Source organism: Dromaius novaehollandiae, chromosome 8 (assembly GCF_036370855.1).
Source record: "Dromaius novaehollandiae isolate bDroNov1 chromosome 8, bDroNov1.hap1, whole genome shotgun sequence".
NCBI classification, from domain to species: Eukaryota; Metazoa; Chordata; class Aves; order Casuariiformes; family Dromaiidae; genus Dromaius; species Dromaius novaehollandiae.
In genome coordinates this window covers 31,616,840-31,642,619 of record NC_088105.1, presented here as the reverse complement: position 1 = coordinate 31,642,619, position 25,780 = coordinate 31,616,840, and the positions used below count along the sequence as shown (strand labels likewise).

The following is a 25,780-nucleotide window of genomic DNA, read 5'->3' as shown; positions in this document are numbered from 1 at the left end:
TCACTGCCTCAGCCTGATTTTATTGTCTTATCTTCCACAATGAAGAGCTAGTTCTTCATTCTTGGTCACTATAAGTCTGTGCTTATGCTCGATTTTATGCTTTCTTGACTCTTACACACCATTTATCTCCATGTATTGACCAAATGGTGTCTTTAATGGCTGTGTGAAGATTCTTCTTGTTGTAGGATAGTCTTCTAGATCTGGCACTGGATTCTGTGAAGTACAGTTGTTGATAATAAATACTTCAGATTTTCATGGGACCAGGAAATGTCTGCTTCTGACTTTCATCCAAGAGTTGATAAAAGCCTAGGCCTACTGGTTAGTAGGTAGAGTTATTCCTTTCTGAAGTGAGCCAAGTGTGTGATGCTTAAGTAATAATGATCTTCATTCTGAGTGAAGAAAACAAGGAAAAATTTTAAAGCATTGTTACTGTTTTGGTATCCAGCTTATCAATAGTGTATAATTGTGTTTGCTAAGTAAAAGAGGGCTTGTGGTTTTCACCTTAGTCATGTTAACTTTGTAACAGTAGTCTTCAACCCTGTTGGTCATTCAACCTTGGACACTGCTGTAGCTTAACAGTTGTTATGCTGTGGTCCATGTTGAAAGGAAGGCATCTGTCATCAGACAGTGAAAATAATTGGGAATTTGGGGCTTTGGGGACTTTACAATGTCTTCATGCAAAGGGTGGAATGAAAAGGAAATGCTGTGTTATTTTATAATGCAGAAGTCAAAAATCCCAGTGTCACTTACCTGAGCATCTTCCATTTCTGCCCCTGTCAGGCAGTGAAATAACAAACCTCGTGACGTAGTGATGGGTACTTGTCCTATGCCCAAGGGAGAATTCTGAATCTGAGTCAGCCTCTCCTCCTTCAGCCTGTTGTTATTTGCCCCTCTGCGGGTGTCCCATACCAGATAATCTTTTAACCTGCGCAGTAGCTGTGAGTGCTCATGAAGAACAAGTAAGAGTGCACCAGAAACCTGACAGTCTGTAGGAGGTGAAACTGTGGTTGCAAGGTGTGAGAGGGGATTGGATGGCTGGGGAGTTTTCAAACAAAACAGATCTTTATCAAGAGAGCTGATTAATCAAAACTGAAATATTTCTTAAAGGTGTTGGTTTTTATGAAAGTTCATAGAAGCCCAGGCAAAGCTATAATGGAAGTGTTTTCATTGGAAACTCGCCTGGCTTTTTGCCAGCTTGTCTGCTGTTTTCTCTAATGAGATATTGAAAGGCTTCAATTCTTTGAATATTTTTTGGCCTTTGGTGTCTCATCTGATCTGGTGGAGGAGGGCAGAAGTGTGAGCATACATGAGGTTCCATGGCCAGTAATAATGTGATTGAGTAGCTTCCCCATCTATTCCTTGAGGAGCTTTCAGGGCATGTTAGCTGCCCTTTGGGGGAGAGAAGCTTAGAAGGGCGTTGATGTTCAGTACTCCGAGAAGGGAGTCTTGGCAAGAGAACTGACAAGTTGAGATGTGCAGCTGCCAAGATAACCTACCTGTCAGTAGTAGTGAATGAGCTGCTGTCAGCCGGTGCGCATGATCCCCTTCTTTGTCAACTGGAAAATCTCAGCAAAAGTATGGTGCCTTATTGCTCCCACTTGCATACACAGTGCACAAATTCACTGAAATGAAGAAGTGCAAAAAGCACCTTTGTTCAGCACATGCCCTTTTTTTTTTTCCAAGTTGTAGTTGTCTTGAGGCTATCTAGTGTAGCAGTGACAAATACAGGACTATTGAGGGACAAAAAGATTTTGAGTCTTGGCACTAAAAGTTTTTGAGAAATTGAGTAAAACTACAAGAAACAGTTGAATGTTGGGAGATTTTTTTTTCTCAAAAAAGAAAAGCTAGCTTGCACTTTCACTCCAAGTCCCCATCCATATCGACAATGGGAAAATATTTCTGTCCTTAAGGACTACGTCATTAAAATCTTAGCTGGCCTAAATTTGGAGTACTTGCATGTTTCCCTAGTAATGACACTTTCCAAAGCCTTGTATTACGGTTTGTAGGGTACTGTGTGCCAGCTTTTTTGAAACTGGGTAACCATCTTAGGAATCCCCTGATCTGTTATCTGCTTGTCACAAAATACATAGGGAGAGTAGATTGGGATCTTCAGAAGGAAGCGGGTTAGTAAACAAGGAAGTGCTGGGTGGCTTAAAATTGACTGCTCAGTAGCTATGATTACTTGTAACAATACAGATAGTTAATACTGCATTTAAATCTCCTATACTTTTAAGTGTCTGGCCTGCATCCCTTGGAAAATGCTAGAAGAAATGAGTTAAGTAATGGAGACATTCCTAGACTAAGTGGCATCTGCCTGAAAACTTCAAATTAAAGTTTAATTAACTGGCAGACTTACCTTGTACACAAATACTGCAGCCAGAGAAGGAATGGGCTGCTTGACTGGATGCTACTTGGGATGTAGCACTTGGAGACCCAAGGCATTCTGCTTTTCCATTCCTCCTGAATTAGTGCTATTGAAAACTCTCACTCTTTGGGCTGTCTGGCTCTTAAATCACGTAAACTTTCAAAGTTTTTGATTAAAAGCCTAGCTGGGCAAAGTGGCTATCTCCTTTTAAATCACGGTGTACTTTACTGAAGTTAAATTTGGGATTAATACAGCCCTTTGTCTCGTACAAGAGACCTTAATTTAAAAAAATACAGCAGTACTAAGCTTCAGACACTTGCCAGTATTCTACGGTGTCTCAGTGTTAGAGGTGATTTGAATTTCAGGGAATCAGGTCCGCTAAATCTGGAGTAGCCTTTAAAAGAAAAAAAAAAATTATGCAGTCAAGAAAGTATCTGAGCAAAGCCTAATCAATAGGCTCTTCTCTCCAAGGAACTGCATTTCACTTCTGCAGAGCAGCTCAGCTAAAGCTACCTGCTGGAGACTGCACAGCAGCGGCTTGGGCCCTGACGTCAGCAACATACGATCGCGGGGCCCGGCTGGCATTGGCTGCCTCTGTTGTCTCTGTTCCCTCATCAGCTCTGTTTTATTTTCCTCATTCTAAATGACACTGCTCTGGGATTGGGATTTAGCTCAAGCTAGGCTGCTTGGGGAAGCTGGAAAGAGGGGACTTAGAGTGTTGAAGAAAGAAAAAACGAAGGTGCCTGCTAGTCTTGGCTCATTGCTGCATGCCAGGCAGTTGCTGAGGTCTGAACCTGGTCTTGGGAATGCAAGGATGGAAGCATCCTGTTCAGTTGTTGCTTTTTGGTTTTTGGAAAGATCTGTGTGGTAAAGCTGCCCTAGACATTGGTAGGGGAGGGCTGTTTTGTGCATCTTGTTCTAACAGTAGGTTCTTTATTAAAAAAAAAAAAAGTGCTGTTAATCCCTAAAGATCAATGTTCTTTCTCTCCCAAGAAGAGGCAGGAAAGAAAACCATCAAGATCTTTCACTCTGATCAGAGCTTGGTTTTTAGACAAATTGAGATTGTGCCTGTGGCTAGATCAGAATTGGACCCAGTGATATGGAAAGAGGAACACTGCTGTTCTTGAAAGCATTTCTGTTGACTCCAAGCCAGCTTTATTTCACTTTACTGTAGGATTTTAGCTCTCTAATGTTCATCAAGTACAGTATATAAAACTGGATTTTCTTAGATTTAAATCAAAATCTGTAGACTGTTAGGCTCTCTGTAGCTTCTGATAGAAACATCACAGGATTTCTTCTAGCAGGGCCGTTAGTACTGTGTAGATATCACTAAAAACTACTTTAGTTTTATCACTTATGTCTATTCCAGCTCATTGTGCCAGCACTCTGAAAGCAGCAGCGTGGTGGTTGCTGCTCTGTTACAGTAGACTTATCCCCCTATTGCAAAATGCTCTTCTCATGTCGTTACAGGTTCTAGGTTGCAGAGTCTAAACTACTTTTTCTTCAGTCTCACAGATTGCAGTCATATCAAGCTGAGAAAATAGTCAAGAAACACAAAAATGGTTGGGCATGTTAGTTTTGTGGGCAAAGTAATAGCAAAGGCCTGTTTCTGTAGACAGTACTTAAGTGAATAATCCCATTACTATTCAAAGAACTCAAAGCACTGAAAGTAAGGAACTAGATCCATAGCGCTCTGAAAACAGAGGATCCACCCTTGCAAGTGCTTTTGTATTTTTCAAATGTGCAAGCTATTAAACCATTTTTTAAAAAGTCTATTGTGGAAAGGACTGACTTCCATGAGTCAGGTTTTACGGGAACTGGTCCAAGTCTTCTGATTTTCTCACGCGGAGCAAAGTTGTGCAGACAAACCCATGATAGAAAGAACTGATACCTACCTTTTATAGCAAAGAAGGAAAAAAAAGAAAAAAAACCTGTTGCAAGGATGGTTGGTGTAATATGTAGTTCTCTGTGCCCTTTTACTAAACTGTCCTTCCCTACAGTTCTGGTCTTTGTTAGTTTGCTTTTCTGTGCCCAGTGCTTTGGAGTGAGCCCTAACAAAGCTGCAGAATAATTCCATGGTATACAAAGGAGCAAGACTTAAGCATACAAAGAAGGCTAGAGAAGTATTCAAGCACTCTGGAGAATACTTGAAAGCCTCTTCTAGAAAGCCCCTAATACCGTGTTCTATTACCAGCGTAAAGGAGGCTCTTACACTGTAAAAAAACTTGAAATTTTTGGTATGTCCAGGCCTTAATTTGTAAAAAGTGAAATCATTGCTGGTGCTGGTATGTTGTTCTTTTTAAAAAATATGTATGTATGTATGTGTGTATATATATATTCTCCATGCTGTTGTGTTTTTTACATGAAGCTTCATGTACTTGTTGATGATTCAGAATCTGCAAAAGATTCTGGAGTAGATTGAAAACATCTAGTTGTTGGGGTTTTCTGAATTCAGGTTTATTGCCATGTGTGGGTACCAGTCAGACTCAGAACTTTGCTGCTTGTGTCTCATTGCTTGCTTAGGATATGTAGAGTAATCGAGCCCAAATGTGGAGTGGGGAGGAAGAAGGAACTGAGAACACTTTCTGATTCAGGAACTTTGAATGGGGGAGATGGAACAACATAGGGGGCAGTATATAAAATTCATTCCACAGGCTTGGTCTGGATATATGCTCCTCACCCTGCAAAGGCAGAATAGGACTCATAGAGCTTCGAGCAAAGTGGGGTTACAAATATGTCTTATTCTCAGTAGTACATCTAGGAGTGCTTCTTAGGTGTTATACAAACAACTGGTAGTTGAGCCAGGACTGAATGCAGCCTCCTAACCAGGAAGCTGCTTAACTGAATCCAAAGGTTTTCATTTTCCTTTTATGAGACCTATTATTGCCTTGGTAGATATGTGCACACCTGAAAGCTCCTGGCTCACCTCACAAAAAGAACCTGTATGCGACAGTTTAATGCTCAGTGCCACCGAATGAATGCTGCTATCTGAATCAGGTGTTTGGTCAGCAACCCCAGGGTGCAAACGTCTGGGTCAAGGTTCAGGTTTAGTTTAGATTGGCTCGATTAAAGCATCGGCTGGTTTGTCTGAGAACAGTGAAGTTACTGTGTGTTGGATATTCAACGTGGAATGGTATTTGAAACTGCAGTTGGAGCACAGTGTTTTCTCTTCTTTAATGTGGGGGGTGTGGCGCAGAGGTGAGCAGATGAATGGTGCCAAGTAGCACACCTCTCAGCATTAAGCCACTCGGCACTGCAGCTAGAGATCAAAATCTTCTTTCTACTCATTGTATTTGTATTTCTGCTTGTGCACCGGGACTGTGTGCACTGAAAGATGGTGATTGTCAGTGTGCGTCAGGCCTGCTCTCTGATGCTTGTGTAATCTGATGGCTAGGACGTAGGACTGGGAGAGCAGATGTTCAGGGTCTGACTTAAAAACATGCTAGCAAATCATCAAATGTAGCCGCTTTATCCTTCTCTGAACTCAAATAATAGCTATCCCTCTAAAGTGCTCTGTGGTTGCCTCATGAAATGCCAGGAAGATGCTCAGTTTCAGTGATAGTGTTTCTGATGAGCCCTAAGACCCTCTGCAAAGCAGGGGAGAGCACTCAAGACATCTTGCTTGAAGAAAATAGTGATGCATTTGTGCTGACAGACAAGTCTCTACCAATATATAAGTATACCTGTGGCTGCTGAATTATTCTTGGAATAGGACTTACATTCAGGATCATGCTAAAGTTACTTGTTCGAGTTTTGAAAAACTGGCTGGATGGCAAGAGCTTTAGTGGGTTGTATGTCCTTACATTGTGCAGTCTAGTTTGAGAGCAGAAGTAAACCCCGTCTGCACCGAATTCAGAACAGGGGAATTCTGGGCAGATATGCCCTTCCAAAGCAACAGAATTTGAAGCCAAGATAAATCTTGATACACGTATATGGTTTTGGTGGCTGTCTTTGGGGGATTGTAGCTTCCCCCTTCCATTAGTAGAAGTTACTGGGCTGTGTGTTTTAAAGAAGTGTTGATAACTTGGAGCTAGATGCCCTAATAGTGAGCTAATGTCCCTTTTCCTCTTACTTGATTGCCTCATGTCCTGTATGAATTACCTATACAAAGAGTTGCAGTTTCTGTTCTTAATGGGGAGCCCAGAAAACAAATCCAGTGTTGAACATGAGCTTTGGGGTCTGTAATGGGTGTGCAGCTGCCTAGCCACCACTTTTCTCACCAGCAAAGTTGGCTTTTCCCTCTGAAGGAGGGCACACCTGCATGCTCTTAGGGGTTTCTGAAAGGACTTGCGATTCCTTAGCAACCGTAGCTTTTCCATAGCTATGCACAGCGCTCTTCAGGCTATGGCGTTCAAGCACAATACATCTTTGTAATTTGTTTGGAGGTGTAGGCAGTGGTAGTCCATGTGGTCATGCCTGAGCCAGTCTTCCTTTTAACAAAAGCTCCCATTTCCTCTTATTCCTTACTCTTCTCCTTCCTCAAGCCCATGTTTTGTTTGCGTGCTGGGAAATCTAGAATCACAGTGCAGCTGTTGACATCAAAGTACTTTAAAAATCACAGATTCTGTTTATTTTGAGAAAGCATGAAATCTAAGTTCATGCTTTTTTTTCTTGTTTCTCTTGCTTGTTTCCACTGTCATGTTTCTGTAACATTTCAGTGATATTTTCCCCTATTTACCTTTCTTTGTATCTGCTCTTCATTTTCAGCTCTTCCTCCAAAGCCCCCCAAACCAATGACTCCAGTCAATACAAATGGGATGAAGGACAATTCCAGTTTCTCTTTGCAGGAAGCGGAGTGGTACTGGGGGGACATCTCAAGGTAAACCTTATTTATTATTAGAAATACAGTGGACCTGTTAGACTGCAGGGGGAGAATAATGTCTGTTTCAGACAGCATTTTACAGGAAGAAATGCTTTAGGACTGTACTTGGCAAAGTACCTTAAATGCTAGAATGTTCCACTGGATTCAAGACTTGTGTTTATGTTAGGGTGGTTGTTCTGGAGCAGAGATTGTCAATCTTGATGACAGTTATTTTCTTGGGTTTTAAACTTTCTCCAGATATATAAGCTCTTTAAAAAATTTGAAATTTCTTTGCTTCAAAAGAAAAGTGCATCTGAGTATGCAATGTAATAATGAGTTTTCAGAGCATACAGGGCTGGGATGCATGCAATTCAGGAAACTTCTAGTTGGAGGTTTGCTTAGAATAAAAGTTTTATTCTTATTTTTGGTTTCTTCAACATTTTGTTAGAATTGCATCTGTATGAATTTCTATTACGTGGTGGTATAAAAATTGGTCTTATAATGTTAACCATCACCAGCTATCACATTGCAGATGATACAGATACATACTAAATAAATAAGTTTTACCTTTTCAGGAAACACTTTTCCATGTGCTTGAGAAAATAAATGGCCTGGGTTAGGTTCAGAAAATAACATACTAGTTTTTTGTGTACTTAATTTCATTGAAAAAAGAGCTGAAGCATCTAGTCATCTCACCATCTTAAGGCACTGCTGAAGAGTCTAGAATTTAGAACTGCAGGGAGAAACATGAGCATGCTGGGCTTGTGATCAGAAGTTGCTCAAACTTGTACACATAATACTTCGAAACAGTTTGTCAGATAAAAGCAAGAAAAGTGTATTTGTCACAGTAGTTCATTGAAGTCCTGAGAAGGGAAATAAAGTTTTCATATCTTTATTGTACCACTCTTATCTCTAAAGTAAACCCGCATAGATTTTGTTTTTGAAGGGCCTCAGCAGTGATATGTTTCTGTTAATACTAAATCAAAGCAGAGTGGGAAAACCCGATCACAAGACCCGCTAGGCAGGGTTTGTTTAAAACAGCTCGATATCGGTATAAGTTCATTGACTATGGATTTGTTCCTTGTTTACCGGTGCACGTGATGACAGGGGGAGATGCAGTACAAACCATGCTGGAGTGGCTTTATTGGGTTAAAATGTGACACATATACATGTAAGGATGAAATTGCTTATGGCTCTAATTTGGAAGCCAGTAGGTACAGACCGCATTGGGCTGACAAATCAGCAACCAGGTTCTTAAGAACTTGTGTTGAAAATTTTATCATGAGCTCCAAGATGCAACTTGCAGACATAAGCCCAGGCCTCTAGATGACTTTCATCTGTTCAAAGATAGGAGGAGGCCATTTGAGTTACCTAGGTCGAATCTGTCAAAGGTTTTGAGAGGAATAACCTGCTATGCATGTGATACCTAATAGGAGTCAGTTGTCTTAAGGGAATGGCTTCCAGGTAGCAAAATCAAATTAAGGCCATTTTGTAAGAATACTTTTGTTCCTTAATATTTGAACAAAAAACACCTGTTGATTTTTCTTTGTAAAATTCAAGCAGACTTCCTACCTCACGTAGATAATGTTGAGGCTACCAGATAAACTTTTGTTTTCAAATGGTTGTATTAAAAAGTGCTTAAGTGCTTCTAAGAACCTGTGAGAAGGCTGTTACAAAGTGTGATTTGTAATCTAGGTGAAACAGTTGAACCTGTCAAGACATTTAACTCTTCGACTGAAAGCATTTTTTTCTTTAATACTAACAGGTATTCCCTTTCCCTAAAAGTTTTCTTGATTTAGCTTAAAGCTCTGGGTCTAGTTTTCCATTTGCTTCACACTTGTAAATAAGGAGGGGTTGCACTGAAGCTAGCACGGTTGCAGTGGTTTAAAACTGCTGTAAATAAGATGAGAGTTAAGCCAATAATGAGTCTCTTGAGACTAGAACTGTGCTAAACTCTAGACACCTTTGAGAGATGATGCTAGACCTTGTTTCTTAAGAGGTCAGGACTGGCTTCTCAAAGGGCACCTGTTTCCAGTGTGGGCTTTAAAACATGAGCAGCTTACAGTGAAAGGTTGTGAACTCTGAGACACAGCTGCTACTGTTACTTAAATGCAGACTCCTTCCTAAGTGGCAGTTGACTGCAGCTGCTACTTTTTTCAGTGTAACTACATAAGTTTGAACTTGCTTTAGGTGGCCTAGAAGGCTGGGAGCCTGAGTTTGAAAGAAGATTGCTTTGTATTTTGAAGACAAAACTCCTTACACCTGCTGGTGTTAGCGGCCCCAGTATTGATACCTGTAGTAAAGAGAATCATGTCTTTAATGCTTCTAATTCTATCTTCCTTTCCATTCTCCAGGGAAGAAGTAAATGACAAATTACGAGACATGCCAGATGGAACATTCCTGGTGCGTGATGCATCGACCAAGATGCAGGGAGACTACACTCTGACGTTACGGTAAGTGTTGAGTGGTAACGTTCTGCGTAGTCAAACCTTGCGTAGCTAGTCTTTGTTCCAGTGACAGCAGTAGTTGTGTAAGGCTGGCATGGCCCCAGTTGAGAGAGATTCCCAAACGTACAGCAGATCACAGAATGAGCAAATAAGTAGCCAGGTGTGATAGCCTGTTCTGTACAGAGTCAATGATCCTGTCCCCGAACTGAACAGTACTGTAAGGGTCTCTCTGTAAATTAGATGGGATTTGGGGAGGACAGCAGCTCAGTAATGCTAAGGTAAAAGTATTTGTAAACTAGGGCTTTGATTAATGGGAGTGTGTTGAATAATCTCGTCAGCATGCAGCTCTGGATTGTTGAACACAGTATCTTCATAAAAAGAGCATCTTGTGCTTTCTGATCTCAAGTTTAGGAAATGTTGAATTGGAGGCATGTTCATCTTTAATAAAATTGTCTGCAAGTGGCAGGCTTCTCAGAGCTGCTCCAGCCCTGTCTACTGCAGCTAGGCAGCAGACCTCTTGTGACTAGCCGCTAAGGTTTTGCCCAGAATGTCCAGCCACTTGCCTCTGCCAGGCTCTCAAGATTGGTTGTTACAGGCAAATTGGGAGGACATATAAGCCACTGCTGCTGTAGCACAGCTTTGGGAGCTGCTCTGATATGTAGGTATTTGATCATGCCATGAAATTCAGTTTTCTTATGGGAAGCTTGACCTCAAGCATGTGATTTAAATTCTGGTGACTTGTACCTTGAACTTCAAGACTTGTGTGCTAAGGTCTGGCATGATTTGGTTATTTTTCTGAAGCAAATGTCTTTAGGAACCAAAATTGAGAATGCAGGCAGGACAGAATATTATCTAAACAGTCCGGTGGAAAAGGAAGAAATAAACAGTATTTGTGGAAACTGCTAGGATGTATAAATCTGGATAATGTAAAGTCGAGATTTACAGCCATGTTGTAATCCTCAAAGGATTTTGTTTTGGTTAGCATATCCTGTATTAGCATCCATAACTTGAAAGACTTGTTAATCAGTGTATAAATGTATCCTCAGTTGTATACTATTAGTCCAGGAAATACTGGGGTTTGGTTTTAATATGGCTCCTTTATTCAGCCTTAAGCATCCTTCTTTTCCCTTGAAAAAATTCTAGCTAAGCTAGGCCTTTAGTACAATAAGCTGGCTCCAGAACGAACACACAGGAAGCGATTTGCTTTGGGCTTTGCTCCTGTTCAAATAATACACAATGATAATTCTGTGCATATTGACTCTTAAACTACCTTATGTTTGTTAGTATTTAAAGGATAATTATAAAGGTGTACTTAGTTAACTGTCTGACTGGCTTCAAAGATTCTTGCCCAGGAATTTCGCTATTTTTGTTAGCAGCCCCAGTGTTGAGGAAAGGATAGGAGGTGTGCAGTAAAACCTCTAAATGACTGTACTGTTTTACAGGAAGGGTGGCAACAATAAACTGATAAAGATCTATCATCGAGATGGAAAATACGGCTTTTCTGATCCACTGACATTTAATTCTGTTGTGGAACTGATTAACCACTACCGCAATGAGTCTCTTGCTCAGTATAACCCGAAGCTTGACGTGAAGTTGATGTATCCAGTGTCCCGGTATCAGCAGGTAAGGTCTTCATCAGACCCCTGTAACTATTAGTGCAGGCAAGAAAAAAAATGCAACCATGTATTTGATTGTTTTATCTTCTAAAGCTTGATTGTTGGGGGTTTTTTTCCCCCATACACGCTTCTTTTTCTTGAAAACTTGCAAAATGTGAGTTTTCATATTTGACCTCACTTTGACAGCTCACACTAACATGTCTTCAAAATCCTCTAGACATTTAAGCTTTCTCCTGCATTTTATAAAACTACCAGTCTCCATCTGAGCAGTCCAGTAGGGAAGTGAAACCCCTGCATGCGGCAACCTTGAGCCTGTCTGAGCAGCCTTTTTTCCCTTGGGCCCCGGGGACCTCCAGGGCACTGTGCTAGACAGTTGAAGTTGCCCTTGAAACGCAGCTCCGAGCCATGCCACTGCTTGCTGTGTGCTTAGCCATCTAGCTTTTTCAGCAATTTTCAGATGTTTTTATTCAGTAGTCTGAGATATCTCCATGCTTTAAGGAAAAAAAAATGCAGAATGTTTTGGAAAAAACTCTTGATCTTTAACTTCTGATTCTGAGCAATCCACTTCCCCCTTTCTCTAGGGTAAGGTAGAATCCTAGACCTAAGCTGTCATGTATTTTCGAAGTCTTTAGTATTTTTAGCATAGTTCTAGGTGTCCCATGATTCCAGTTCCTGCTCTTTTTAATCTGTGGAACTTATTGCGCAGAAGGAAGGGGGATTTCAATTTGGTGTGTGTTTGTTTTGTAGAAAGCTGGTTGTAAAAATTATGCTAATAGCTGTAGAAATGCAAATGTGTATGAGTGGACAAGTGAATACTCTTAAGGAAAAGCTGCTTTGCTTGAAGACTTCATAGCTCTTTGTATATACAGGATCAGTTGGTGAAAGAAGATAACATAGATGCAGTAGGTAAAAAGCTTCAAGAATACCATGCTCAGTATCAAGAAAAGAGTAAAGAGTATGACAAACTGTATGAAGAATATACCAGAACATCACAGGTTGGTTCCACTACAGCTATCTGCAGAGTCTTTCATGTTATTTAAAAAAAGAAAGTAAAGAAAATGGCTTTACTATATTAAACCTAACAAAGTCAGTCAGGTCAAAAAATAAAAGGAAGAAAACCTGATCAATTGTTTTGTAATAGAGCAAAGGGGTGTGAAGGTTGTTGGAAGCACAATGAATATAACTTGTTGGTGATACTCCTAGAGGTATGGTGTGGGATGAGGAAGAAATAGGAACTGAGCTTTCTAGTATAAGGTACAACAATGGAGAAGACCGTCCTATGCAAGCTTTGCACTGCAGACTACTTTTTCAGCTGCTGAATACTTATAGCTGCTGCATGCTGCAGTGAGAATACTAGAAGGTCTTGGTCCAAGTTCTGTGTGAAAGCATGTTCAAATCAGATACTGAATTTTATGCATTAAGGAAGTACCAATATTTGGGCTGATGGGGGTGTTTGCTGGCAGTCTACCTGAAAACTAAGATGGAAAGCAAGACTAAAATGCTTCTAAGAGGGTTTGCAGCCTAACAGAGAGCATCATTTGAGGTTGGGAGGTAAGCTTACAGGAAGGGCGCAGAGAAGAGATGACTAGTCAGACACTTGCACTAAAGTAAAACCTGATTAATCACATTTTGTCTTGTAAGGGGAGAAGAGTTCACCACCTCAGTCAATTTAGGGAATGTAATTGAGTCTTGTGTTATCTGCATCATGAACAAATGACAAAGACTCTTTCCTCACATAGGAAATTCAGATGAAGAGGACCGCAATTGAAGCTTTTAATGAAACTATTAAGATATTTGAGGAACAGTGCCACTCACAAGAGCGATACAGCAAAGAATACATTGAGAGATTTCGCAGAGAGGGGAATGACAAAGAAATTGAACGGTAGGCTCTCAAGTTGTGCTTACTTACAAGGAAGAACTAGTGTGCACACTAGGACTTCCATGAATCTTTTTATATAATAATTAATCGTATAAAACAACATTTAGTAAATTCAGTATTTTTCACTGAGACCTTCCCAAGCTATCTGAACCTTCAGTAAGCCCTCTTAAGTGGGGCATTGCATTACAGGGAGAAGAGGTGGATTGTTCTGCCTCTAACTTCAGTAAATTGAGATACTGTGATGAGGACCAGAAAGGGCCATGTTTGCATATGTATATTTCTAAAACATAGACCGTGGGATAGATACACAAGATGAATGTCTGTAAGCTATACCGTGAACTCAGGAACATTTTTCTGAAGTGCAGCATTTGCAGTGTGTAGTTCTGAAACACCAGGTTGACTCGATAAAGAGCACTTGTTGCTTGACCATGTCGTTGGATGCCTGTGCACCAACTACTTGTTGGTGCTACTGAAAGCTGTATGTGTCACAGAACAGGATTTGCTCCTAAATCCTGTTCTGCAGTTTTTTGGGGGAGCCCATAGAGGTTTTGAATCTCCTTCCTTGAAGATAGTTATAACTTGACTGCACCTAAGGTCCACAAACTGAAAGCTCTTGCAACAGATGGTAGGCGAAAGGGTGGTAGGCCTTCTAGCAAATGGTCTTGTGGTGTTCTGGCGTTTTTTATATTAATTTTCATGTTAAGGTGAGGGGGAAGAGGGGAGGAACTACTGTTGCGGTAGTTCTTGGGTCACTTTTGTATAGAGTGCTACCAAGTAAGGTTCACTCCCTTTGGACTGGATTGACTTCACCTCTCAAATATTGCACACTTATTTGCAGGATTATGATGAACTATGAGAAATTAAAATCACGCTTGGGTGAGATCCACGATAGTAAAATGCGTCTGGAACAAGATTTGAAGAAACAAGCTCTGGACAACAGAGAGACTGATAAGAAAATGAACAGTATCAAGCCTGACCTCATTCAGCTCCGCAAAATCAGAGATCAGTATCTTGTGTAAGTAGGCCTGACCTGTGCCTCGAAATGGTGTCTCTGACGATGGTTTCCGTCAGGATAACGGGAATTTAATTTTCTTTTCATAACCAAAATGGTGTGAGTACTGATGTGTTGTTAAGCCTTGGCATGGGATATCTGAGTAATTGGTTGGCCTCTTCCTGACTTCATTACTTTATTACTGCAGTTGTCAGACTTAAAGGGCCTGCTACAATTAAGTGCACATTCTCTGACTCATGTAAATAAAGTATTATTTAAGATTAAATGAGTTCTCAACCAAAACCTGAGCCCACTAATGCAACAGAAATTGGTAGTTTTAGTGCTGGGTGAAGCAGATGTCACTCTCGTCCCACTCTTCATTTCACTGACACCTCTGTTACCCAGCTCTTAATGTCCTTGGGCTGGAGTCACTGCACTGGGATAACTGATTCTGGCAGAGAACACTGGGAAATGCACTCTCTGAGAAGGTGATGTTAGGTGGTTAGAAGAAGCCAACTGCAATACCTGTTTTGTTTTCTCAGGAAAACAGGCATCTGTCAGTTTATATTCACCTTCTTCCCTGGCCTGCAGTGTGCAGAGGCAATACCTCTTTCTCAACTGTACCCTCCTCTTTCTCCAGTTAAGAGGCTGCTTCATGGCTCTTTGTGCCCAGTAGAGGTGGCATCTCAGAAGACTAAGCAGGGAAGCGCTCTTGTGGAGTGTGGATTGTCTGTGCCTGCTCTACGGCTCTTGCTAGTGGAGAGCAAATTAAGTTCTAGACTGTTTCTCTATGGGACATTGTGTCTGAACTTCTGCTTGCTCAGTAAGAAAACCTGCACACATACTCTGAAGTAACGTACTAATGCTCTCTTCTCCTGGCAGATGGCTCAATCACAAAGGAGTGAGACAGAAGCGAATAAATGACTGGCTGGGGATCAAAAATGAAAATATTGATGAGTAAGTGTCATTGTACATTTAATTTTACTGAGAAGTGATGCATTGATAAGTGGTATATTTTGTGGAGGTTGGTAGTGTGAAACAGCAGTTTCTCTGTAAAGGATTGCAGAGAAATGAAGGAATTCTCTAGGGAACGCTTATGTCATGTGAGGCAGCAACTCTGCTGAAACATTTAGGATTACAGTTGTGTCAAGAAAACTAAGTTCCACATTGAAACCTCTAGGATTAAAGGCTGTAAGTTGATACCAAGTGACCAGCAGGAGCCTGACATCCAAGGTGGAGGGGGTTTTTTATATTATTTTGAATGATTTCTGCAAAAATAAATCACTCGGCTTAATAACTCCTTTACTAAACAGAAGCTAAGTTAACCACTTGATCTCCTCTTGCAGCACGTACTTTGTGAATGAAGAAGATGAAAACCTGCCACATCATGATGAGAAAACCTGGTTTGTTGGGGACCTCAACCGTATCCAAGCAGAAGACTTGCTCTGTGGAAAACCTGATGGAGCATTTTTAATTCGAGAAAGTAGCAAGAAAGGATGTTATGCTTGTTCTGTGGTGTAAGTTGTTTCCTTTTTTCCTAACTCTTCAATTCACTAATCTCTACTGCATTTCTGTGTTCCGGAGAACAAAAGCCAGGCCTAGCCTAGGCCTACCCCTTGAAACCTGTTGCATGTTTGCAGGAAGTCTAGAATGGCAATTGATTTGTTGAAAAAATCTGCTTGGAAAGTGCAGTAACTAGTTTTAACAGTCTTTTCAGTCACCGCAATTGCTAGTACAAAATTCTGAAGTATCCCAACTTGAAGCTCTACAGTCATAAGCAATTTAAGGACGAATTCTCCCATGTTTTTATCTGCCGAGGAACACGTGGGAAGGAGAACTGCACTGTAATGTTGTAACATCTTCTGTTCTCGTTTCTAGACGTGCCAAACTCCAGACTCCTCCTGTTGTGTGTTTAAGATAATGGAGGATAAAGCTTCAGAGGAGACATTGTTTGTGAGCAGTAGTTTTTATGGCATTCACACAGACTCAGAGCCATGCCCTTACCTGACGTTTTGAATTGCACCAGCCTTGTTGCATTGATTTTTTTAGTGTATCGCTTGATTTTATGCTAGTATAATGGAGGGCAGAAATACTCTGGTTCTATTATCTAAAAATCCTTCAAGCCTATTTTGGAGTGCAAAATGGCTTTCACTGATTTATTTCACATGAGGTTAATTACATCTGAAAGCAAGTCAGGGAAATAAATATGTGAAGGTATATCACCTCAAGGTAACTGAAGGTTGTAGTATCTCTTGTGTTCAGGATACTGTTTGTCACAGTCACTGAAGTGACAGGTTCATCAGATACTTCCGCTTGGTTAGTATCATGCTACAAGATAGCAAAGGCATGGCATAATGTAACCTGTTCCTACATGTGACTTGGATTGTAAAAGGCTCCAGTACAGGGATTACATAATACTCGATCTTTTTGGCAGATAAATTATTCTAGCAGCTTTGGAAATAATGTGTTCCAGTAAATGCTTTGCCAAGTTAGGGACTCAATCACTATGACTTCAGATAATGAACCAACTTGAATGCGTGCCATGCTTAACATTAGAAAATGCACATTGAAAGTCAGCGCTGTATTTCATGAAATACTCTGTAGGTCGTAAGAACTTGTAGATTTTGGCTTGTTCGCTTAGTTGAAAGCTTTCCAAATAAGTTGAGCACAAAGTTATTGCTGACTTCAGGTGCTTATCTTCTTGGTTAAGCTCTTGACTCTTTTTCCAAGAAACATTTGGAGAACAATGCAGTAGGGAATTGTACTGCTGGGATAGAAGAAGCCTCTTATGTGGATTATTATGTAAGAGTATTTAATCACATGCCCTGAAGCACTGTTTCTTCACAGACTGTATTAATCTCCTCCGCTTGCATCTACTGGGTACTCCATTATGTAATTTAGTGACTGGCGGGGTTGCTATGTTAGTTAATTGTTAATAGACTGTCGCTTTGGGTTTGTTCTTTGATGTTAAACTCTCTTGTTTTCTTTCCTTGCAGAGCTGATGGAGAAGTGAAACACTGTGTGATCTACAGCACTCCAAGAGGTTACGGGTTTGCAGAACCGTATAACCTGTACAGCACACTTAAGGATTTGGTTCTTCATTACCAGCAGACATCCCTTGTCCAACACAATGATTCCCTAAATGTCAGGCTTGCCTACCCTGTCTACGCACAGATGCCCCCCTCTCTTTGCAGATAAATCTTGGGGAGGAGGAAGGTGTTGGCTATCTTGGATTCTTTTCTACAATTTTTATTAGAACTTGGAGGGCATTCTTTCTCCTTAGACTGCTTGTTTTGCACAAGAAGTGATTCTGTGAATGTGAATCAAAAAGAGGCCTAGCAGCAACAAGACAGCAACTTGGGTGTAGGTGTCCTGGTGCTACCTTAAAAGCTCAGCTGTGCTTTTACACTGATACTTTTGTTTCCTTATGAGGGGAATAAACTCAACACAATGCATACAAAAATACTGGAAGCAAAACATCGTTTTATGGAGATAATTTTTTGCCAGGCACCTTCAGTGGAACTTCTAATTGGATTTTGTTTTCTCTTGTTCATGTAGAGACAATTCGAAGCCTCTGTTTGAGGCATCAGTAATATCTTTCAGTCTTAAAACCCAAGAAACTAGGGGGGAAACTCTACCATAGCAATTCTTCTCTGTTAACTTTAGCAGCTTCACTGCGATTCAGCCGAACTTCCTAAAGAGGGCTTGTCTTAAGGTAGCATGAAATTTGGTGAGAAGACCAAAGGAATTATGGGAAAGCTTCAGGTTTTTATTTAAATGGAAAATGCTTGTAAAGAAAAGTTGCTTTATTTTTTTGCCAACAGTAACAAAGTTTTGGTTTCAATGGCACTACAGGTCTTCACTTAAAGGAAACATAACCAAATTGAACCCACCAAAACTTTGTTTGTTGCTAGATTGAGCACTTATGGGAAAGGTTGCGTTAGCATCCGCACATACTTTCTACACCAAAACTTGAAACAAATAAAAGGAAAAGCTAAAACATTGTGTGGCTTCACAACACTAATTTGTCTGACCTGATATAATTGCTCACTATCCTCTCTTTCTCCATCCCTCTTCTTCCCATTCCTCAGCTTGGGATTCTGTTTTTGATTTTTAAAGATACCGTGCTTCAGAATGTAAACTAGCACGAAACTTGCACTCACATGTTGCAGTTCTCTTGCTGAACAATGACTGACTCTTATAACACTTGGTTTTGATGTAAAAGAGGTGCAATCTAATGCTTCTGGATGGCTTACTGTACCAAATTATTTCATGAGGAATAGTTAAAAGTGAGCATGCTAATTGAATCTCTGATTTGTTCTTTGCAAGCTAGATTCTGAGCTTTCACATCACTGTAGCCAAGTAAGATTTTTACACTGGTATAATCTAAACTCCCTTGTTATTTTGTATATTATGCAAAATACAGGAAGGGAAGAGCTGCACTCCTCAGTTACTGGGTGTCTGGTACCTTCCCTTGGCAAGGGCTGCTGTCAGATACTGGAGTAGGTAGTCCTGGGTTTTGTCAAGTATAGCAATCATCCAAGAAATCCCCTCCTTGGGAAGAAGAAAGTATACACAAGTATACAAAGCAGCTTATTTCCATTCCGTAGGGTTCTAAAATGAAAAAGAGCTAAATTTGGCAAACTGAACCACTTGGCATCAAAGCATAACTGGCAAAGTAATTGTTCAGTGTGCAACCTTGAAAGTTGCTTTTGTTCCTATTATTGGAAGCAGTTCCCTTGAAATGCGCCCATTATACAGAACAGGAAGCCGACAGTCATGCAAATCTGAGACTACACATTGGGAACTTCTGGACCTGTTTCTGACCCGATTGCTGATTTCCTGTTCAAATTGCCAGGCTTGTTGATGTTGAAAGTGTAAAATCATCAGAGGCACTAGAAGTATTATTTAGCTGAATGTCGTGAATTTGCAACCAGGGAAGTGACAAGCCTGGAGCACTGACGACAATAGTAGGAAGAGTAGCGCAGTTGCTCGGTATGCCCATGAGATATTTCATTTTGCACTAATGACCCTGGTACATCCCAGGTGCTTTGTAGTCAGGTAGAGTGTAACTTTCAGGCAAAGGGTTCTGCAGATGCCACTTTTCTCATTAAAGGAAAGATTATGAAACTTAGCTGGGCAGTAGCAGAGAAGAAAATGTGGGCTGTTCTATCAGGGTGAACCCCATCATCTCCTAGTGTGTCCCTTCTTCTCTCCCGCTTCCCCAAGAAAAGGAACACTCAGACTTAGCCTTTGCTCTTAGCCTTGTTCTGGAGTGGTCTCCCCAGCTGTACGTGGACATGGAAATTTTTCTTTTTAAAGAAACTTGCCCTACCTCTTGGATAATTTGCAGTTCTAATCTGGTAACTGTAAAGCTGTCATTCTCACACCTCTTGTGCATCTAATGTTCCCTTAGTGCTGGATTCAGTCCAGACACCTAATGAGGGAAATCAATTCAAAGGCACAAATGATAGCCAGGTGCTTAATTCCTGTGGAAAAATCTGTGCAAGAGGAGTGTCTGGTTGTTTTCTATGCTGCGATCTCTCAGGGCTCTGCTCTTACAATGTTAACATTTAAAAATGATGGGGCATGTATTTCTAATTCTTGTTTTTGTGAAAGGAATGAACTAGCTGAAGTGTTTTATATCTACCATGTTTTTAGATAGGGCTCAGGCTTGATTTTCTTTTAAACAAGCAAGGGTCTACTTTCAGGCTCATAAATCCTGGCACACCCTCAGAGTACTGACAGCAGCGGTAAAAAAGTGGGGCTGTCTGAAGTTCCCTTGTAGCGGGATCTCACTGATCTTGTGAGGTCTTGGTCCAGACTCCAGCCCCCTTTATGCCAATGTAAATATGGTGTCATTCCACTGGCGTCTGTGAAGGTATCTTGGCTTTATAGTGGTGTGACTGAATTCAGAATCTGGCCCCTCTCCTTCAAATCTCTTCACTAATCACAGGTGATGCATTTTCTGTGAATGATATGCTCAGAGCCAAAAGCCATCGTGAAGCCTCCCACCCTCCCAAACCTTCAGATCAGGACGATGGGCAGATTAAGCCTATGGTATTTGTATTTGGCTCCTTTATCCTCCGTGATCTTTTTGAGTGTCTGCTTTGCCGCTGCATCTCTTTGCATTTGGTTTAGGCGCCTAAAGTCACAGCTGCTGAGATTATTACCCATTTTTTACTCTCACATGCCATCGCACACATTCTTTTTGCATCAGTTTTGCACTCATATGGCAAGTGAAAATGGGTATAAAACCAACTGACGTGTAGCAGGTGTAATCCACTGGGCAAGGACTTGGTCCTGCTGCATTCATTCTGTTTGGCCTAATTCTGCTTGCTCAGTAGCTTTAGACCTGTGCGAAACACCGTTGCTTCCAGTAGTCACTCCTAACTTGCATGACTGAGAAATCAGAAATGGGCCTATGAGGTACAGGGTTACACCTTGTACAAAAACCAGCTGTTAAGACTAAAACAAATACAGGAAATGTGAACATAGAGGCAAAACAAAGGAACTCGAGTTCTTTTAAAGCAGTAAGATGTGAGAAAGTTTTGGTTTCAGGAGTCAAAACGCAGGGAGGAAAGAGGGGGAAATAGTCTCACTGTCGGAGCAGCCGTTTTCTGTTGGACTGCAGCTAGAGGAGTACTGACTTCATTGACCCATATTGTATTAAATATATATGTAGAGTTAAATAAATAACTTTTGCACAGTGTTGGGGGGGGTAATGTTGAAACTCTAATATGCACAGTTTCTTCTAATCTGTTTTGAAGTATATTTGCAGGGATCAGGGGTGATTCAGTATTTTGTATTCGTATGGATGGGATTTCAGGTCTACTTCCACAGTTGCCATTGGCCCCATTACGTCAGCCAAGAGTGCCATGTTTTTGAAGTTAACAAGTTACAAATCTTTTCCCACTAGTTTCTTTCTTGATTACAAGTGATCTTAGACTGGAAAGAACTGACCTAGAAATTCAGAGGGATGTTTTGACAGATATTTGGGCTACTACGCAATAGAATGTGAAACAGTGATACATGGTGGTGCATCTTTTACCTCCCAAATGCTCCAGATCTGGTTCTTGTTTTGTCATTTGTTGTTTAATTCCCACAAGCAGTGGGTTGGGTGGCTCATCTGCACCTTTTGTAGCTGGAGCTCACATCCAGTACAGCCCTCTGTCCTATGCCAAAAACTAAACGCTCTTTCCACACTCATTTCTCTTGATGTGGCAGAGAGTTAAGAAATTTTCCATTTATTGTGACGGGCCTGATTCTTTTCTCGCTGACACTAGTGTAAGCAAGAGTCCCACAACTGAAAGCCATCTCTAGGAAAAGAGCTTGTATTTAATCATATCTGAATTCAAGTCATAGAAGGGCAAAAATCAAATCTTGGCCTTCACAAAGCCAGGCAACTGTAATGGGGACTGTGGAAATGAATGTTGACACTTAGTGCTGTTTTGGGGAGGAGAGGGGAAGAAGAAGGATCTTGGTTGCCCTAAATCTTGTGCACTCTGCGAACTCGAGTGGCAACATGTCCGTAACTGAATGCTGTGGCTGTATAAAACAGCAGAATTGCTAAAGAGGTGTCACAACTAAAGTTTGGAAAAGCCCCTTATTTGGTACTTGAACAATCTCTCTTCTGTTTTTGAATGTCTGTTTATTTTTTATTTTTGTTACACTAACAGGGAATAAAAATCTGAAATGTTAGTGAGTCTTGTATGTTTGCTGCATTATGCAGACATAAAACAGGTACTGTTTGTGGACTGGGAGGGGTAGGAGACGGGTTCAACATGCAGTTTTTACAAAGCACTATGATGAGTTGGGGTATGTCTTGTTTAGATCATGTTTAAAATCAGACTTTCTTATGTGTAGCTTCCTTCTGTTAACATACAAACATTTGCTTTGGGAACAGCAAAGTCAAAATATATTCCTGAAGAACAAAGATGCAGTGGTGGTGGGGGGTACGTTTACTCAAATTTGCCATTCAAAGCAATCTTGAAAATGCTTTAACAAATGGGGGGGGGGGGGGGCCATCCTAAAGAATCTCTCTGGTTGTAGCTTGATCGAGCAGCAGACAGACCACTGAAGTAGGACCTCTGTCTTTAGCCGTGAAAGAAAGAGGAGTTGCCAGAACAGACCCATTCACAATGTTCACTTTGAAAACTTTGGAATAATGGGTTGTACTTTTCTTAAATGTGCGTGCAAGTAGGTGTATGAGGAACAGTCAGGAAACCGAGAGAAGTCCTTGAGGACTTGTTCCTCTTTTTTGTGTTGGAAGGAAACTTGCATTGCTGGTCCCCTGTTTTCCTTTGGCGCTGACTGTGCAGCCGGGAGACGGGACCCAAGTTACTAGCCCGGATCAATGCAGGCCTGTTTATAAAGCAACTCGACTAGTTACTTACTGAGTGAGGAGTATGTTTTGATGGGGTTGGATGAAATTTGTCCAACATTTTTGTGAATCTTGCATTCTGTGGGCAGAAATACCTTCCACCAAATAGGAAAGGAAAAATCGCTTTTAAAACCTTACGCTCCTTCCTGTTTGTTCACAAGGGCAGGTCGCGAGGATTAGCAATGTGCTTGTTAACCGTTAAGATGATGACAGTGCTTGAAGTGCTGGTCTTTGGGGCTGGCTCCATACAATTAATGCAGAATTCGTATTTTTTTATCGCTATTGGTATAGATGGTGAGCTGGTGTTTATGGGTAGACTCACCATTTGTTCGAGAATTTGCCTTTATGCAAACGGAACGGGAACTTCAGAGGCAGAATGAAAGGAAGCAGGTCCTCTTATCCGTAGGGGGAAAACGCTTTGCCGATAACCAGCGTTAGGCAAAGCGGCTTCAGTTCGACACCCCCTTCCCCAGCCTTCAGTTCCTATTGCTGCTGCAAGGTCGGCCTTTGCAAACCAGAGGGTGGGTGGCTTCCTCGGAGCTGAGCAGTGCTTCCCCCATGCGCTCACCGGGCTTTGGAGCAGTCATGGAATGGGCTTGGGATCCTTCGGAAAAGGTCTTGTGTCCAAAGACTAAAATGTCCGAGGGTGAATATCCCCCCGGCCTAAGCCTTTCGCTTCGGTGGAGTTGTGTAACGCTTAGGCCAGCCGTGAGAGCGCCCAGGGTCTTCGCTCGAGCGCGGGGAGAGGAGGGGTTTCTTCCCTCGCTCGGCTGGTTGGGGTTTGGCTCCGTTTCGGTTTCGTGACTTCTACATCAGGCAAAGCTACGTTTGACTAAACCTGTTAATTTTGTATATCTGGCTGTTTATTGCACCACAGGATTGTAATGGTCTGCATCATATCTGTGTGTGTGCGTGTGCGTGCGCGTGCGTGTGTATATGTACTGTATGTATATAGATATATGTAAAATATATTCACACATTTATATGCATTAGCTGTAAGTGGCACTGCCCCTTGAAAATAAAACAAAATTCACTGTTAGCACATTCTAACATGCATTTAGGCAAAGTTGGGTTTGTTTTTGTCAAATGAAAAGGAGTTTATTGTGATCATCTTGAATATGTGCTTTTGAAATTCTGAGCTATGGATTTCTTTGTTTTTTTTTTAACTGATTGAATTTGGGTTTTATAGTTATTTACTCTGGGACAAAGCATTAAAATTTGTTCAAAGCAAAGGTTTAAAAGAAGAAACCCTCTTGTGTTCCTTCAAGATGCAGTTAACATTTGCACGTTTAAATAGGCCTAAAAAAACCTCCTGTCTAGAGCTGGTGTGCAATGGGTGGTGTTGGTGTGTATCACTTTGTGAATGGACTCTTTATATCAGGTGTGGTTCGATGTAAAGCATGAGTGGGTGTTTGGTCTTGTGTCGAGGGCTGAAATAACAGCACACTCCTTTGTACAACCTTTGCATTAATGTTTCTTTTTTTATTTGAGTTCTCTTTTCTTTAAGGGAAACTGCATCTGTTAAGAACCTGCTTCTCAAGAAGCTATTGAGTTTTTTTCTGTATGAATTCCAGCATGTAACTTTGGTACTCTTGTTTGTTATTTGTGTAAAACCTGTTCTTCTGTCGTTTATGGTGTAGTCAAAAAGAAAAAAAAAGGAATTCATGTAGTTTAACTTTGAAAAAGAAACAAACTGCTTCATAAGGAAACCAATTGTATGTTAGTGTTTTCAGACAAGTCATACTGTAGTTTCTAGATCAGTAATGCAACACTGTACTTGTCACCAGATGTGTTACGATTTTGCTGTACTTTCTTTTAATAGATGGTTGGGCTTTTAAATCCCAGACACTAAGCATCCTGGGCCTACTTGCTCTAGATCAAAAATGCAATAAAAAATTGCAATAAAGCACATTGACATGTAATGTTTTAGAAGGATGTACTGACAGCTGTTTCTAATAAATTCAGAAATGCAGCGTAGCTGGAATGTCGTGGTGTTGGCTGTGTGCGCGTCTTCCCGGCTGAGGCACGGAGAATCATCCTTAAGAGACATTAAAAAAACAACCCCGAGACGTGATTCTTTCCCGCTCGGTGCTGAAGCAGCGTTAGTGCTCCGCAAGCGATTGTGTTTCCAGGTGACAAACATGCTGTTCCGCAGCGCCAGGAGCAAAACGTTTGTCCCGAGTGGGCACGGGGTTCAACCGAGCCTCCGCGGAGGCGGCTGTCGGAGCAGGCGTGGGCTGGGGTGCAGGTCTGTGTTCCCCGAGCAGCTCCCGCTGCTCTCCACGGTGGCAAGGGCCCACCGGAGCCTGAAAGCTTTTCCCAGACTGTGATCGGAGAGGAGTGTGCAAACATGGCACAGGCATGCTCTGATGGCTCCTTTCTTTCGTTCATTTTATAATGATTTTAGAGAACAGGGAGCCATCAGATACGTTCTTGCAGGCCCCATTGCTTCCTCCACCATCGGAGGCAAACCACGCCTGGGGCATGGCTTCTGCGGGCGGCTGCTTGCAAGAGTGGGCACGCGGCTTTGCAGGAGGCCTCCAGAGACCCTTGATCCGGCCACATCAACTGGAGCTGTTCACGCCGACGAGCGTGGGCTAGAGAGGGGCGAGGGCAAACCCTGGGGCAGCGCCGCAGCAGGGAGCCGCAGGAGCTTCCCCACAAATTAGGAGAGAGGCAAAACCGTTCTGCGTCCGGCCAGGAGAAAGTGTGTTTTGCAAACCAGTGAGTCGGCGTTTCTTTCAGCCCGCCGAGCGGCATGTTTCCAAACCGCTGAGTCGCCCGTTTCCAAAAAAAAAAAAAATGCTGGGCCAGCATTTTCGCAAATTGCCAAGTAAGCTTTTCCCGCTGCTGAGTCAGCACTTCCTCGGATTCCTGAGCCCCAGGCACCGGCGACCGGGGCAGCCGAGCCGAAAAGAGCGGAAAGCCCCACGGCCCGCGGCCTGGCGGAAAGGGTGACGAGGCCGGTGCCAGGACGCCGCAGAGGGGATTTGCAGGCCAGGCCGGTGGGCAAAGCCTTTCCGCAGCACCGTCTTCCCCCGCGATGCCAGGCCCTGCCGAGCCCCTTGCACAGCCCCCGCGGGCAGCACTGCTGCTCTGCCCGGGGCCAGCGCTCAGGCAGCACCGGCAGGCAGCCCGGCGGCCGCAGGGGTGCTGGACGGGAGGGACGGTGGGGCAGGGATGCGGCCGTGGCGGGAGGCGGGTGGTGCGGGTGCTGGGTGGGGTCGGCGGCAGGCAGCCGGCACCAGCCCTCGCCCGGGCTGTTGGGGGACAGTGGCTGGCGGGTGAAACGCCACCT

The 25,780-nt window shown here is 42.1% G+C and overlaps 1 protein-coding gene across 2 annotated transcripts in view; it reads left to right on the top strand.

Annotated features, from left to right (window-relative positions):
• PIK3R3 (phosphoinositide-3-kinase regulatory subunit 3) overlaps positions 1-24,459 on the top strand; it is a 71,788-nt gene extending 47,329 nt beyond the window's left edge. For both annotated transcript variants that reach the window (XM_026104011.2, XM_026104021.2), the window contains 9 exons: positions 7,073-7,184; positions 9,521-9,619; positions 11,056-11,236; positions 12,099-12,224; positions 12,969-13,111; positions 13,947-14,123; positions 14,982-15,056; positions 15,446-15,616; positions 17,096-24,459. In XM_026104011.2, coding sequence (XP_025959796.2) covers positions 7,073-7,184; positions 9,521-9,619; positions 11,056-11,236; positions 12,099-12,224; positions 12,969-13,111; positions 13,947-14,123; positions 14,982-15,056; positions 15,446-15,616; positions 17,096-17,297 — 1,286 coding nt within the window. In that variant the 3' untranslated portion in view covers positions 17,298-24,459. The remainder of the gene's footprint in view (positions 1-7,072; positions 7,185-9,520; positions 9,620-11,055; positions 11,237-12,098; positions 12,225-12,968; positions 13,112-13,946; positions 14,124-14,981; positions 15,057-15,445; positions 15,617-17,095) is intronic.
• The last annotated feature ends 1,321 nt before the right edge of the window (positions 24,460-25,780 follow it).